The 12,746-nt window shown below is 52.1% G+C and overlaps 6 protein-coding genes and 1 non-coding gene across 7 annotated transcripts; 5 read left to right on the forward strand and 2 right to left on the reverse strand.

Moving 5' to 3' along the window:
• Positions 1-1,315: 1,315 nt before the first annotated feature.
• PC9H_009247 (uncharacterized protein) lies at positions 1,316-1,531 on the reverse strand (the record flags this gene model as incomplete). Its single annotated transcript, XM_036778754.1, has 1 exon — positions 1,316-1,531. The coding sequence occupies one exon, from the start codon at positions 1,529-1,531 to the stop codon at positions 1,316-1,318; it is 216 nt and encodes a 71-aa protein (XP_036628143.1).
• Positions 1,532-2,222: 691 nt separating this feature from the next.
• On the forward strand, positions 2,223-2,702 carry PC9H_009248 (uncharacterized protein; the record flags this gene model as incomplete). The annotated part of the gene is made up of 1 exon (XM_036778755.1): positions 2,223-2,702. One exon carries the CDS (start codon positions 2,223-2,225, stop codon positions 2,700-2,702), a length of 480 nt encoding a protein of 159 aa, XP_036628144.1.
• A 1,553-nt stretch (positions 2,703-4,255) lies between these two features.
• PC9H_009249 (uncharacterized protein) lies at positions 4,256-5,758 on the forward strand (the record flags this gene model as incomplete). Its single annotated transcript, XM_036778756.1, has 2 exons — positions 4,256-4,585; positions 5,177-5,758. The coding sequence occupies 2 exons, from the start codon at positions 4,256-4,258 to the stop codon at positions 5,756-5,758; spliced, it is 912 nt and encodes a 303-aa protein (XP_036628145.1).
• A 1,627-nt stretch (positions 5,759-7,385) lies between these two features.
• PC9H_009250 (uncharacterized protein) lies at positions 7,386-8,082 on the forward strand (the record flags this gene model as incomplete). Its single annotated transcript, XM_036778757.1, has 3 exons — positions 7,386-7,457; positions 7,519-7,851; positions 7,906-8,082. The coding sequence occupies 3 exons, from the start codon at positions 7,386-7,388 to the stop codon at positions 8,080-8,082; spliced, it is 582 nt and encodes a 193-aa protein (XP_036628146.1).
• Positions 8,083-9,100: 1,018 nt separating this feature from the next.
• Positions 9,101-10,306, forward strand: PC9H_009251 (uncharacterized protein; the record flags this gene model as incomplete). The annotated part of the gene is made up of 1 exon (XM_036778758.1): positions 9,101-10,306. One exon carries the CDS (start codon positions 9,101-9,103, stop codon positions 10,304-10,306), a length of 1,206 nt encoding a protein of 401 aa, XP_036628147.1.
• Positions 10,307-10,415: 109 nt separating this feature from the next.
• Positions 10,416-10,488, reverse strand: PC9H_009252. The gene has a single exon. It is a non-coding gene; the product is annotated as a tRNA-Phe (tRNA).
• Positions 10,489-10,611: 123 nt separating this feature from the next.
• On the forward strand, positions 10,612-12,667 carry PC9H_009253 (uncharacterized protein; the record flags this gene model as incomplete). The annotated part of the gene is made up of 5 exons (XM_036778759.1): positions 10,612-10,761; positions 10,809-10,967; positions 11,041-11,098; positions 11,163-11,716; positions 11,768-12,667. 5 exons carry the CDS (start codon positions 10,612-10,614, stop codon positions 12,665-12,667), a joined length of 1,821 nt encoding a protein of 606 aa, XP_036628148.1.
• Between the last annotated feature and the right edge of the window lie 79 nt (positions 12,668-12,746).

Genomic DNA, 12,746 nt, shown 5'->3' on the forward strand with positions numbered 1-12,746 from the left:
GCCTTTATATATGCCCCGCGGTGGCCTGTGGCACAGTGGCCAGTGGGTCAAGTGGACTTCCCAAAAGAAGGTATTGGTGGCCATTTCAGATGGCAGACAGTGGGGAACAATGGGATGGCTCGCCCGCCCACAACGCGCGTGGCTGTCTATGGGTAGGATTGCCACCGAGCGATTATCTGCAGATGATTGTGCAGAAGCGCGAGCCCGTAGAACAGAAACCAGCCCATAACTGACGTCGAACTCACACCCCATGTAGAACCTCCGAATCGAGTTGCAGCGCTTACATGGAACCTCTTATTGAACCGGAAAAACGGACCTGGTGCTAGACTCGCAGGGTAGTTATATCTTCCACAGTGCCAGGCCGTGACTTCTCACTCTCTGGCTGGGTGCGTAGTGAGGTGGTTGTACGGCGCGTGGGATAGATAGTAACATAGCGGTGGAACTCGCCAAGAGCTGGAGGTGATTCAAAACAGCGGGGGGGCGAGGTAATGAAGCAGAGCGGCTCAGCGCCATGTTCTGAGAACGTCGGACACGTCGGGAGACGGTCAATGATTGATGCTCAGGATGCTGCTGGACAACGGCGAGGAACGTGACGGCTGTCGGCGAGGCGTGCAAACAACGGGTCTTCTTCCGCGATGGCTGGTCTTCCGAATCTCCCACCCGCAAACGTCCACACGCACTTCTACCCCGGACTCCCCATATCTCAAGATTTCTAGGCGACGAAACTGTCAAAATCGCTCCCCGGACCGTTGTTGAGGTGTGCCCACTTCGGCACCTCGTTGGGTTGAAGTGGTTGTGCAGCAGCATCGCGTCCCTTCTACTCAAGATAACCTATCGTCTGCCATCCATCGACAACCCGTAAGTACCCCCCCTCTCGAACGCAGCAGAACGGGCACTCACCTGCCTATTTTCGCCTGAGTATGTTCGTACGCTGACGAGACGGCTGGCGGGACAGCGTTGAAGCACAGCAAGTAAGTGCACTAAGAAACGTCCCGATGTCCTCGAACGAAGCAACGCGCCCAGCATAGATAAGTCGCTTCTAGTAATGCGCAATGGCGAGGTGGTGAATCTTGTGTAATGAGACAGCAGTAACAGAGGAACGAGAACCAATCCGGACATGTATTTCTTGGACGAGATGTGCGTTACTTTCGAAGCAAAGACTATCATCCAGGATTGTAAACGCCTATGTGAATAACGTAACCGTGCTTCGATACGGATAACGACAAAGGCTAAGTCGGTTGCCTGTGACATAGATACGAATGGTGAGCGGGGGCATCTGGAGAAGCGAAAAATAAAATAAGACGAGCGCTCCCAGTTATATTTTGGCAACCTTGTACCACGCAGGCTGCACATCGCCCATGCCCAAAAACTGGACGAAATTCTCCAAAGCCTCCGTGGAGCTCTTCGTAACCGCCGCTTCTAACTCTCCAGAGCCATTGTCGGCTAACACCAGCAGATATCGCAGCCCATTCTTGGTGTTGACGAGGTGGGTTTTCCAACGGGAGAGGAACAAGCCGTCAATTGCGGTCATGCAAAGAAGGGGAAGTTTTCGAGTGGCGATGGCGAGGGCGACCTCGCGCTGAGATTTGTTATCATGGTCGAAGTCTGGGTTGACAGTCGCGTATCACGAGGCCGAAACGGGCGAGACACTCGTATGTGAGTATGAGGCCATACGCTTGCGTAGGAGGGGGAGCGAGAGCAGGTCGCCGGGACATGACGCATTTGTATAGGCGATTGCCTTGGCTTTGAGCTCGGGGTCCATACTATCACGTGTACCATAGTGCAAACATACATAGATATGCAAAATGATTTTTAGGATCCTGTAGACTTAATGTGTTACCTTCGGACTTGTTCTACATTCAAGATATAGACATTATTGACCTACTATAAAAGTTTGGGGAGAATTGGGGGGCTACAAGGTAGTTTCCGCATGCCAAAAGTGACGTGCAAATTGGCATTTCAGGATTTACTTGAATGCCATGAAGGCTCCACAGGTCCTGCCGGCTCAGGATTTTTTTTGTTGGTAGCATATTAGTATGAGACTCATATACGTTCACCGCTTGTCCATTCAATTGCTAGTTCATGTACAGGAAAATCAACAATATCTTGCGTGACAAGGGAGCCCCTGTTTGCAAGTCAAGTTCAGACTCCGATATGTGGTGCTTCACGCGTCTCTGATTGGCCTGAGAAAGACGCGCCAGTATTGCAAGTCGACGCGCTGCATGCCCGCTAGCCGCAAGCGAGATGGATCACAAGACACGTCCAAGATGGAAGACTTGTACGCGGAAGGTTGTCGACGACTTGCGGCTATGGCTGCTGCGGGCCAGAAGCTCAATTACACTGAAGTCTACAATGATCTCAAGAAGCTCCCCCATGGAAAGCACATTTCTTACGACACCCTTCGCCGACGTCACCTTGGTCAATCACACACATACAGGGGCTCACATGGTCACCAGCAACTTCTTTCTGACGCGCAAGAACAGGTCCTTATTGATTGGATTAACCTATTTGCGGAATGTGGGGACCCCGTTGGACGACAAGAAATCCTCGTCATGGCAGGGAAAATCTGCGGCCGGCAGCCTAGCGCAAGTTGGATTCCCCTCTTCCTCAGGCGACACCCCGACATCAAGCTTAGCAGACCATCTGGCTTGGATCCGAAGCGCGCACAGGCTTTCAATCGCCCGACTGGAGAAATACTTTGAAGAAGTCAGGAAGATCATTGAGAGATATCAGATACCCTGGGAGAATATTTACAATATGGATGAGAAGGGCTGTCAAAGGGGAGGTGGTCGTAGATGCTCACCGAAGAAATACTTTTGTCAGTGTATTCTTCGGACGGTGTATCAGAAGCGAAGTGATTGTCTCGAGCTCATATCAATCATTGACTGTGTATGCGCTGATGGATCATGTATCTTGCCTGGGTTTATCTTCGCTGGTAATAGTATCTTCTGCCAACGATGGTTCACCTACGATAAAGACATCGTGTAAGTCCCTACATTTAACAAGAACTATAGATTAATGACGGTCACTTATCTAGTATCGCAACATCGGAGAACGGGTGGACAAATGACTTTATTTGTCTCAAATGGTTCGAAGAATGCTTCATCCCCCAAGCGACGAAAAGAAATACATCAGGGCGACCCATTCTTCTTATTCTTGACGGCCACCAATCTCACGAGAAGCTTCAAATGCTGCTTCTAGCTCGTCAGCATAATATCATTATTCTCTCACTACCTCCGCATACTACACATAAGCTTCAGCCCCTTGATGTTGGTGTCTTTGGTCCGTTCGCGCGAGCATGGCTTGATCGGTGTGTACAGATCGTTAAGGAGACAGGATCGGAAATGCCCCGCGAGGATTTTGTTCATGAGTACATGGCCATTCGGGAAAAGACATTCACAGAAGGGACAATTCTCACCGCATGGAGAAAGAGTGGCCTTTGTCCCCTCAACCCAGATATCTTCACTGACGCTGACTATGCACCAAGTATTGCGACCTCATATTCAGCTCGGCCAGTTCCTCGCAGTTATCCCTGTGATCCTCAGGATTCAAATAGTCCCATGCCGCATGCAGAAGAAGACGATAGCTCGTCCGACGAAAGCTGCTTGGATGCATGTGAGGATGGACAATGTAAGGGCAACCTCAAGATGGCCGCACAGTGCAAGCCCAGCAGAGGGAGAATCCAAAGATAATGAATAAGACTAACTACAGTACATGAGAGGGCTGCTCACCTAGCAGAGGGAGAATCCAAAGAGAACAGGATGGGGATTCTCCATGCTAGGAAGCGAAGTATATACTGTAGTAGCGTGAGAGGAATGCAGGATAACTGTACAGTACACCAGCCACAAGTCCGAACAGATATCACAAGGTACAAGGAAACATGTGATAATGAAGTGGAGGGTAAATGCACAGAAGTCATGCCAGCGACTTGGGGAAGTAAGGGCGAAGAGTAATGAAGTGGGGGGAAAGGATAGAGGTAACCCGGACGAGCCCCGAGGAGTATAGACGAGTCCGAGCGAGTCCGAAGTGTCCGAAGTGCGGGAAGACTCCGGAGTCACCGGACACGGCTCGGATGCGAAAGGAGTGGGTGGAAAGGAAGTGGAAAGGAAAGGGAGCAAAAAGGAACGAAGGGGAATGAAGGGAATGTAGGTAAGAGTCCATGGAATGAAGGAAAGGAGAGAAAATAGGAGTGTCCCCTTACAGACAAGGCGAGTTATTGCAGCAGGAACCTACTGCAGAGCCATCAATACGATCCATGCCGCCAAATCCAGCCGCGCGATCAACACTGTCCCGATTGACAGCACCAACAGCTGCCAGCATACCATCTCAAGTCTTGACATTCCCCCCGCTTCCGCCACCGACATTCTATCAATTGCCACCAATGAGCCATTCTCTCCGAGGCGCCATCCCTCGACATCGGTACAACGAGCTGGCAAATCACTACACGCAGGCCATCCTCCAGATTGAAGCAATGTCGGCGCACTGTGCAATGGCTGAAATGGAGATACAACGGCTAAAACGAAAAGAGAACTTGAAGGACAACCGCGCAACCAAGAGACAGAAACTCAACGCGGATGCGAGGGTTGTAAGGGCAACCTCAAGATAGCTGCACAGTGCAAGCCTAGCAGAGGGAGAATCCAAAGAAATGAATAAGACTAACTACAATACATGAGAGAGCTGCTCACCTAGCAGAGGGAGAATCCAAAGAGAACAGGATGGGGATTCTCCATGCTAGGAAGCGAAGTATATACTGTAGTAGCGTGGGAGGAATGAAGGGTAACTGTACAGTACACCAGCCACAGGTACGAACAAATATCACAAGGTACGAGGGGGCATGTGATAATGAAGTGGAAGGGGAATGTACAGGAGTCGTGCCAGCGACCTGGGGAAGTGGGGACAAGGAGTAATGAAGTGGGAAAGGAGGATAGAGGTAGCCCGGACGAGCCCCGAAGTGTATCTACGAGTCCGAGGCGAGTCCGAAGTGCGGGAAGACTTCGGAGTCACCGGACGGGGCTCGGATGCGAAGGGAGTGAACAGAAGGGAAGCGGAAAGGTAAGGGGACAAAAGGAAAGGAAAGGGGATGAAGGAAAGGGGAAAGGAACGAGGAGGAAGGGGGCGGGACAGGGGGAATAGGAGAAAATGGGAGTGTCCCCTTACAAGGGTGTTGACATCCCAGAAAGGCATAGAACTCGCGAGGCAGAAGGAAGCAGAGCAGAGAGAGAAGCAGCAGGCGAAGGATGCAGCTCGGGAGGCTCGCGCAGCAAAGGAGAACGAGGAAGAACAACACCGTGTGTCCCGAGATCCAAACGAACCCTTTTACGGCTCCCTCTCGTCGAAGAATAAATCTGATTTGAAGGATGTTGCACACGCTCTCAAGCTGTCAAAGGAGGGAACCAAAGAAGTGTTGCTCAAGCGAATCCAGGATCATTTTGATGACCATCCTCACCTTCGGGTCGATCAACGCTTCCATGGTTTATTTAACCGCGGACGACCTCGAGCTTCGGAACCCAATCCCGCACCTCCTAGCTTCGAGCCCAATCCTCCGCCCTTAACCCCTCAGCCGCTTCGACTAGCTCCCTTTGCCTTACATCCCACTCTCGCACTTTACAATATCAACGGTCATAATATTCAGTATCAAGGAAATGATGTGCATAATTCATACCTCACCGTTCACGATGTTCATCCAAGACTCCCTTACATTATCCACCCACCTACTTTTAATCCATTGGCAACTTCTAGTTATACCGTAAATATCTGATTTTATTAGTACATAGTCATTTACTAGTACATATTAAATACATACCTTAGTCTTCGTGGCCGTGTGTCCGACACCACGTTGATCTTTGCGTACTCTGCGGTTTGCAGATCTACGAAGGTTTGATCGCTGCCGCGCTGCCGAACTCATGACGGCATGCACGGCTCGGCAACGGAGTCTGAATTACGCGTGACACACTGTGACGAAAAGTTTGCAAATCTATGTTTTTGGGTACTCGTCGTACCGGCATCGTTATTGCTCTACTACTCTGCAAGGGATTGACTCAAAAAGTTTATAGGGCTTTAGACAAGATGCGCGACAACCTCTCGTAGCGTGCCGGGAATCGTCGGGGCATTCAATCTGGAGCACAACGTCGAAATGTCCGAAATTTTGCAAATCCGTCTGAGTGATAGTAGTGAGTGGATGTGGAGAAACTGGTCGAAACGCCATATTTATCGACGGAGGAGTTCTCACAGTCAGTAACGGATCAATCGATCACTTCTTCCTTACTTCAAGTCAATAACCTCCACATAATAAAGATCTTGACTCTAGAGGACCTTGCCGCCCCTTGACCACTCTCCTTTCTCGTGTCTTTGACTTCGAAAACTCAGAGACACAACCTACCCTCTCGCGTTTCTTTCTTCGGGTTGCATTAGATCTATGTGGAGCGTGGCGCACTCGGATCCATACCTGGGTCGTATATGCATATTTCGGGGTGAAAGCTATAGAACGACACAAGTGTCTGCCATGCGAACCAAGTGAGAGGCGCCACGGAGGGGGTGACGGGTATGACAGAACGCTACGTCAGGTTCGCGGAGGCCCATCCCGTGGTGGATCGTGAGTACTTGAGTGCTGCTTCTTTTTTTTCTCGTTCAATCCAAACTTATGCGTCCATAGACTTGGTCTCGACGACACAATGCACATCCCTTTGGAAGATTCCAAAGATAGCCCGTAGATCATTCATCATGTGTGGAATAGTTTGGGCCGCGTTTGGCAGAGACAATCGTGGTAGATGAGGTACGAGCTGATGAACAACTTTTTATCACCGACATGTGCTAATTCCATGTCACCCTAATCGCAGTCGGGCTGACAATCAGTGTGCTTCCGTATCACCGAGAGTGTACGACCGCGATTCCTTCCAGCCGTGATACGATCATAACACGTCCTGTCGCACGCAGGCCTCCCACCCAGCTGTCCTTCGGTGACGGCTCAGATTCATATCAAACTCAGCATCTTTATATGAAGTTTACCGCGCTGTCGTGATGCTGGTCTTTCATTGCAAGTTGCAACAACGAAAACGGCCCCTCCGCTTTGGGACCCTCGGAATCGTACCTCATTGCATCACATACAGCGCGCGCCTTGAGCTTGAACGGCATCCCTTGTCCACCCCCATCCCGGAGGAAAACATTCGGGGATGTGTCGAGCATATACAGCCGCCTTCCGCCCGCCCCAAACGCCTGTTCCTTGACGGTTCCTCGACTTCTTCGACAGCCGACTTTTGTCATGGATGAAAGGCGGGCAAGCATGGTTCTGGCCGTGCTGATGGCCTGTGATTGCTGAGAATCGCGGAGGGAGGCGCATTATTTAATGCCCTGTTGTGCATGGCGCAAGGCAGCACACCGAGGCCGCAATGATCACCTTCAAAGCAATTGTCTTTGCTCTTCTAGTTCTCCTTGTCGAACTCAACACCGCATCTCCCAATGTAAGCGTACCATATCGCACTCAACCAACATGGACTTTACTCACACCCGCTGCTTTCGCAGGTATCTCGTCGCTCGGCACTCACATGCCTATCGTCGAACATCCCCCGCTTCAATCCTGTCGCAGTATTCAGGGATCCCCCTGCATCAGGACCCCCCTCGGCCGCCCTCGGCATGATCAACGTCGCCACAATCCCCGGCCTCAGCTGGGGCATCTTCTCGGCGGGCGGCGGCACAGGCGGCTGGCTCTTCTACAACCTGCAGAGCGGCGCGATATTCCCCGTCGGCTCCGCCCCGTTCCCCGCGCCCGTGTCAGTAGCTCTGGTCGCCGGGGAATCGCCCTTGTTCGTGTCCATCCGGAACCCGCCCACGCCATTCGCGGGGTACTGTTCGGCGGTTCGTCTTCGTGCGCCTTTCTTGGTATGGCGATTGACTGATACGCGGGAGTAGATTAATCCTGCAGGGGGCCCGGACATTCTATCTGTGGGAGGGCAGTCGCTGTGGTCCCTCTGTTCCAACACGACCGCCGGGGGGCGGAACGACCTCGTATGGTCTCCCATCGCCAACCACGCCCACTATTCGCTCCCAAGTTGCCAGGAAGTTGATATTCAGATGATCCCAGCGTAAGCGGCTGCTGTTCACCGAGCTGTTGACGAGCGCCATGAGTATATTCGTCTTCCATGCTACGAATCGCCGTGCTACTGCCGTATGTTCTACATTTGAGTTGCTCCAATTACTATGCTTTTCTTATCAGCCAGACGGACTGGTTAACGATGTGGCAACTGGCATTACTTGGCCACCTTGGACGACACAAGCCATGGACACCCGCCTCCTCGATGCTATCAGCGTCGCAAAGCAAATTATATACGACGCGCCGGTATGTATTTCTTCCCATTCCACAATGCCTACTCCGTATCTGGGGATTCTGCGCAAGCATAGCCTCGCACGGCGATCTGCTGGAACGCCTTCGACCCAGAATCTGTCTCGTCCTTGTTCCGAGCTAAGGCAAGTACAACAAGAGGCCTTGGGGAAGACCGGCGATGTCGGACAAGTCGCGTGCCAGCATTGCTCAACGTTCTCCGAGTCTTTTGAGTAACTCAAGAGTGCGGCTGCACGTTTCGCTAGTACGTGCTGATAACTAGATTTGTAGCACTTATATGGCATTGAATTCGGCTATTGGCACTTCGGAGGGAGCGCACTACCGACGCGTCCCGAGGATCCTTATTTATGATAGCGCCAGAGGATTTGCACTGGCAACGTAATGAGGATCCAACAGTGTTACAACGTATTCGTATTCGGTTACGGGCCATTGCCACAAATATCCTCCGCACTACGAGAACTGATACTATGGCCCTCTGGACAAGTTACTCGACCTCATCTTTGCAGGCCCACATTTCATCATCAAGCCTCAAGCGCTTCTCCATAAGGAGGAAGAAACTGAAGCTACACAGGCCCAATTCATCATAACGTAGAGGCCGTCGACGATGAATACATTGATGGCCAACCACCTTTGATCCACAGACGCCACAAGCCACGACCTCTACATGGGCCATCTCCTTCGACGTTGACCACAATCGCCACTCACATTCTGCTTAAATAGCGTCTGGCTGAGTGAGTCTCCTGGTCAAACGTATACTACCCCACAATGCTCCCAGTCGAACTGCTCCTCCAGATCTTCGAACAACTCCACGATGACCGGCCAACACTGCTGAATCTTCTCCTCGTCTCGCATCATTTCTCCCAGTTGTCCGAGTCGATTTTGTACGCCGACGTCACCTTGAAGCCCGCCCGCCTCTCCAGCTATTCTGGATCAAGACGTACAATACTCGCTTGCTTTGCGGAGTCGCTCAGCGGCCCGCCGTCTTCTGAGTCTCTGAGGCCTCACCGGACCCGCCGGCGCTCTGCGGTCAAGCGCCTCTTCATCGATGGCTCCGACATCCCATGCATTCCGCACACCGAATACGCACAGCTCGACCTCATCCTGACCAAGCTACCCCATCTCCAGTCATTCCACTTCACCCATCTCGGGAGCGCCGTCAGGTGGTCGCCTTTCGCGTCCTCCAGAATCACTGTTGCCCCGCCTTTCCAGCTGACGCGTCTCATCTTCAACGGCGCCATGCACCCTTCGCACGCCTCGAAGATGGTACACGGCTTCCTTGCATCGCAAACCAAGCTCGAACACCTGGAAATCGGGAGCGTCATTGAGGAAGCCCTCGGGAGCACCGATAGTGATAGTGATGGTGCCGTCGCCGCGGTCCACCCGACGCTAGTAGCCTCTTCTTCCCTGCGTATCTTGGAGACGTCGGCGCTCGATTTCTTCCTTGATGCCGGGAAGACCCCCAACCTCACCCACCTCAAGCTCTCCTCGAGCACCGCTTTACGCCTGGACACACTCACACTCATCGACTCCCCACCCCCAGGTCCCCTCTCAAACCTCCGCGTCCTCTCGACATCGCGGACGCCGCATCTCTCTTCAACGGCATCTGCAGGCTCCCCTTCCGCTATGGCCACTACCCCCCTCCCGAATTTAGAGTACTGGGAGCTCCGCTCAGAATGGGTCGACCTCGGTGCCTTCCTCCAAGATCCTTGCGTTCGTCGGTTCCTTGTGTCCCTCCCTCGACTCAGAGGGATTCGGTTTTCCGCGGACGTAGCAGTGCATTCGAGGGAGGGTGTTGCACAGACGTTCGAGAGTGTATTGGGGCTAGAGTTTATTGAGGTGAGGGTGAGGAGGAAGGGAGGGTTGTTCGAACGGTATTACCGGGGCGAAGAGAAGCCCAGATTAGTGCAACGGCGATGTGAAGAAGAAATCGAGTGGTGCCAGACATGGGAACACGATGCCTCCGCATCATAGCACCTTCCACTTTTACTGTACATTAGACGCGAATAGCCAGCAATACAGTTCAATCTCCTGCGCGGTAATCTTCATAGTTAGTGCTAAAACATTTGAAGATGAAAATAGATGGCATCTCCGTGGCTTGAACACGGGACCTTCAGATCTTCAGTCTGCTGCTCTCCCAGCTGAGCTAAGACGCCTGTTGAAATGTCGTTCGGCGGTGCTGATGCGATTGTTTGCACTTTGTTGGGTAACTACGAAGACTTAAGGCTGAGTTCAACTGGTGTTCAAGAGCGGCCTGGCACGTGATAGACTGGTCCTTCATGGAACTCTACCGCTGCATTGTAGCTGATGATGCTACTGGTGCCTTCTTAGACCTGTTCAGTGCAGCTTATGATCAAGATTCCCCTGCTAGCTCGTTAATTGAGGATATAGAACGTTCTCACCGCGCTGTAAAAGGCGGTCTCCTCCTCGTAAAAGTTTTCACTCTGCGTCTTTTCCTACACCAATCTCGCCATAGATAGATTTCTCAGAACCTCCCTTTCCCCCGGAGAACAACCCTCGTAAGTTGCGAGATCTCAAGTTGGACTGGCGGGAGGTTCGTAAAGCGTGCTCCGGATATGCCACCAGCGCCCCGCTGTCTTTCATTAAGAAATTCTACAATTACCCTGAGAATTCAGTTCGTTTGCTCGTTTTCTGTGGTCAGTCTCTATTCTCATCTCATTTCTCGCTCTCTGATATAATACACATAGTCGCACACGAACAACCAAGCCTTCATACTATCCCAGAGGAACCAGATGGAACCCGGAGGTATGCCATTAGTATGTTGACTCCATATCTTCCCTAAGTTAATCATACTGACTATTAACTCTAGGAGCGGACCGTCCTTCCGTTGCTGCCGCTATTCAGGTGCACATGAAATCTCCTTCAACAAGTGCCAAAAACGAGCAGTTGATGATGACGGAGCATGAAAATGTACCCGAAGCCGTCTACGATGGCCGTCCCGCAAACCTCATCGGGCCCAGCATCACGATCTACCACCCCATATTCTCCGAATTCAAGCACAAACTGAACCAGCTCCCCGCTGTGGGCGAAATACCTCCCTCAGACCTCCAGATGGCGCTTTTGTTTGTCGACACAAGTGCACGATACTTTAGCGATGAAGGGGAACGTCATCGCGCTCTGCGTCCCTTCGTGGTGCACTTCTTGGGCGGCAGCTTCGACGAAACGACCATCGTATGCTGGAAAACCACCATGAGGCTGGACGGTCACAGGAGAGCCAGGTGTGGCCTCCTTTCGTTAGGAAACCAAGGTCGCGATGCCATGCTTGTCTGCCTTGAAGAACTGAATAACGGGATAGGCCTGGGTAACGTGGACCCCGTAGAACAGGCGGCGAAGGGGTATGTCCTCATGAGTACCCAACCAGAGGTATGTTCCACTTCCCATTTCCGCTGTTCTTGCCACTCACATTTAGAGCAGCTAGCTGAGCTCCGAAGGATCTCGTGTATGCCCTCGTTCCTCTTGGGAATAGCCGGTCCATTCATCACGGTCTCTGGCGCGATTTACGTTAACGGGGTCATCTCTCAGCGGCTCACAGACATGATCTGCGTCGTGGCAGATTCCTCCTCCTCGATCCCCCCCGAGGGCTTCGTCAGCGAACGCGAAAAGCACATCTACAAAATCGCCCACTTGTTCAGGACGCTCCGCTGGTGTCTGGATAAGCTCAGCGAGGAGTACGAAAAGCTGTCCTCAACAAGAAGCGATCATACCGTTGTGCCTGCGCCGCATTTTACCGCCTTCCGCGCCCTGGACTCGCGCGATTTTACGCTGACTTACCAAGAACGTTTCTTCGACAGTCGGAGCCATCGCGCCATCTTTCTCGCGCAGGCAAAGTCCGACGATGGAGCGAGTTTGCTGTGTGTCGTCAAGTTCACATCGCGCTACTGCCGAGAAGCACACGAGCTTGTGCAAGCCGTGGGCGGAGCGCCGAAGCTGCTGTACTGTACGTTCGAGCCGAGCGTCGGGAAATTCTGCGTCGTCACGGAGTACATCGAAGAGTCGCGTAAACCGTCGGCAGCTGATAAGGACAAAGTCGTCGACGCGATGAAGAACGCGATGAAAACACTACATGATAATGCGTATGTCTTTGGCGACTTGCGCAGCGCCAATATCATCATCGACAGAAGTGGACATCCGTACCTGATTGACTTTGACTGGTGTGGGAAGGAAGGCGCCGTTTTTTATCCGACTGATCTCAATACAAACGGCATCGAATGGGCGGCCGGCGTTGAAGGGGGAGGGAAAATCAGAAAAGCGCACGACGAGTGGATGCTGCAGGCATACATTGACGAGCTACAGTCCTTGATGGACGTAACATGATTCCTTGCATATATTCCTGCCGTTGTACGCCCTCTTATGAACCGGATGCACGAATACTACATACCAGTGGTGTCTCCTT

This window comes from Pleurotus ostreatus, assembly GCF_014466165.1.
Source record: "Pleurotus ostreatus strain PC9 chromosome Unknown scaffold_7, whole genome shotgun sequence".
Lineage (NCBI taxonomy): Eukaryota > Fungi > Basidiomycota > Agaricomycetes > Agaricales > Pleurotaceae > Pleurotus > Pleurotus ostreatus.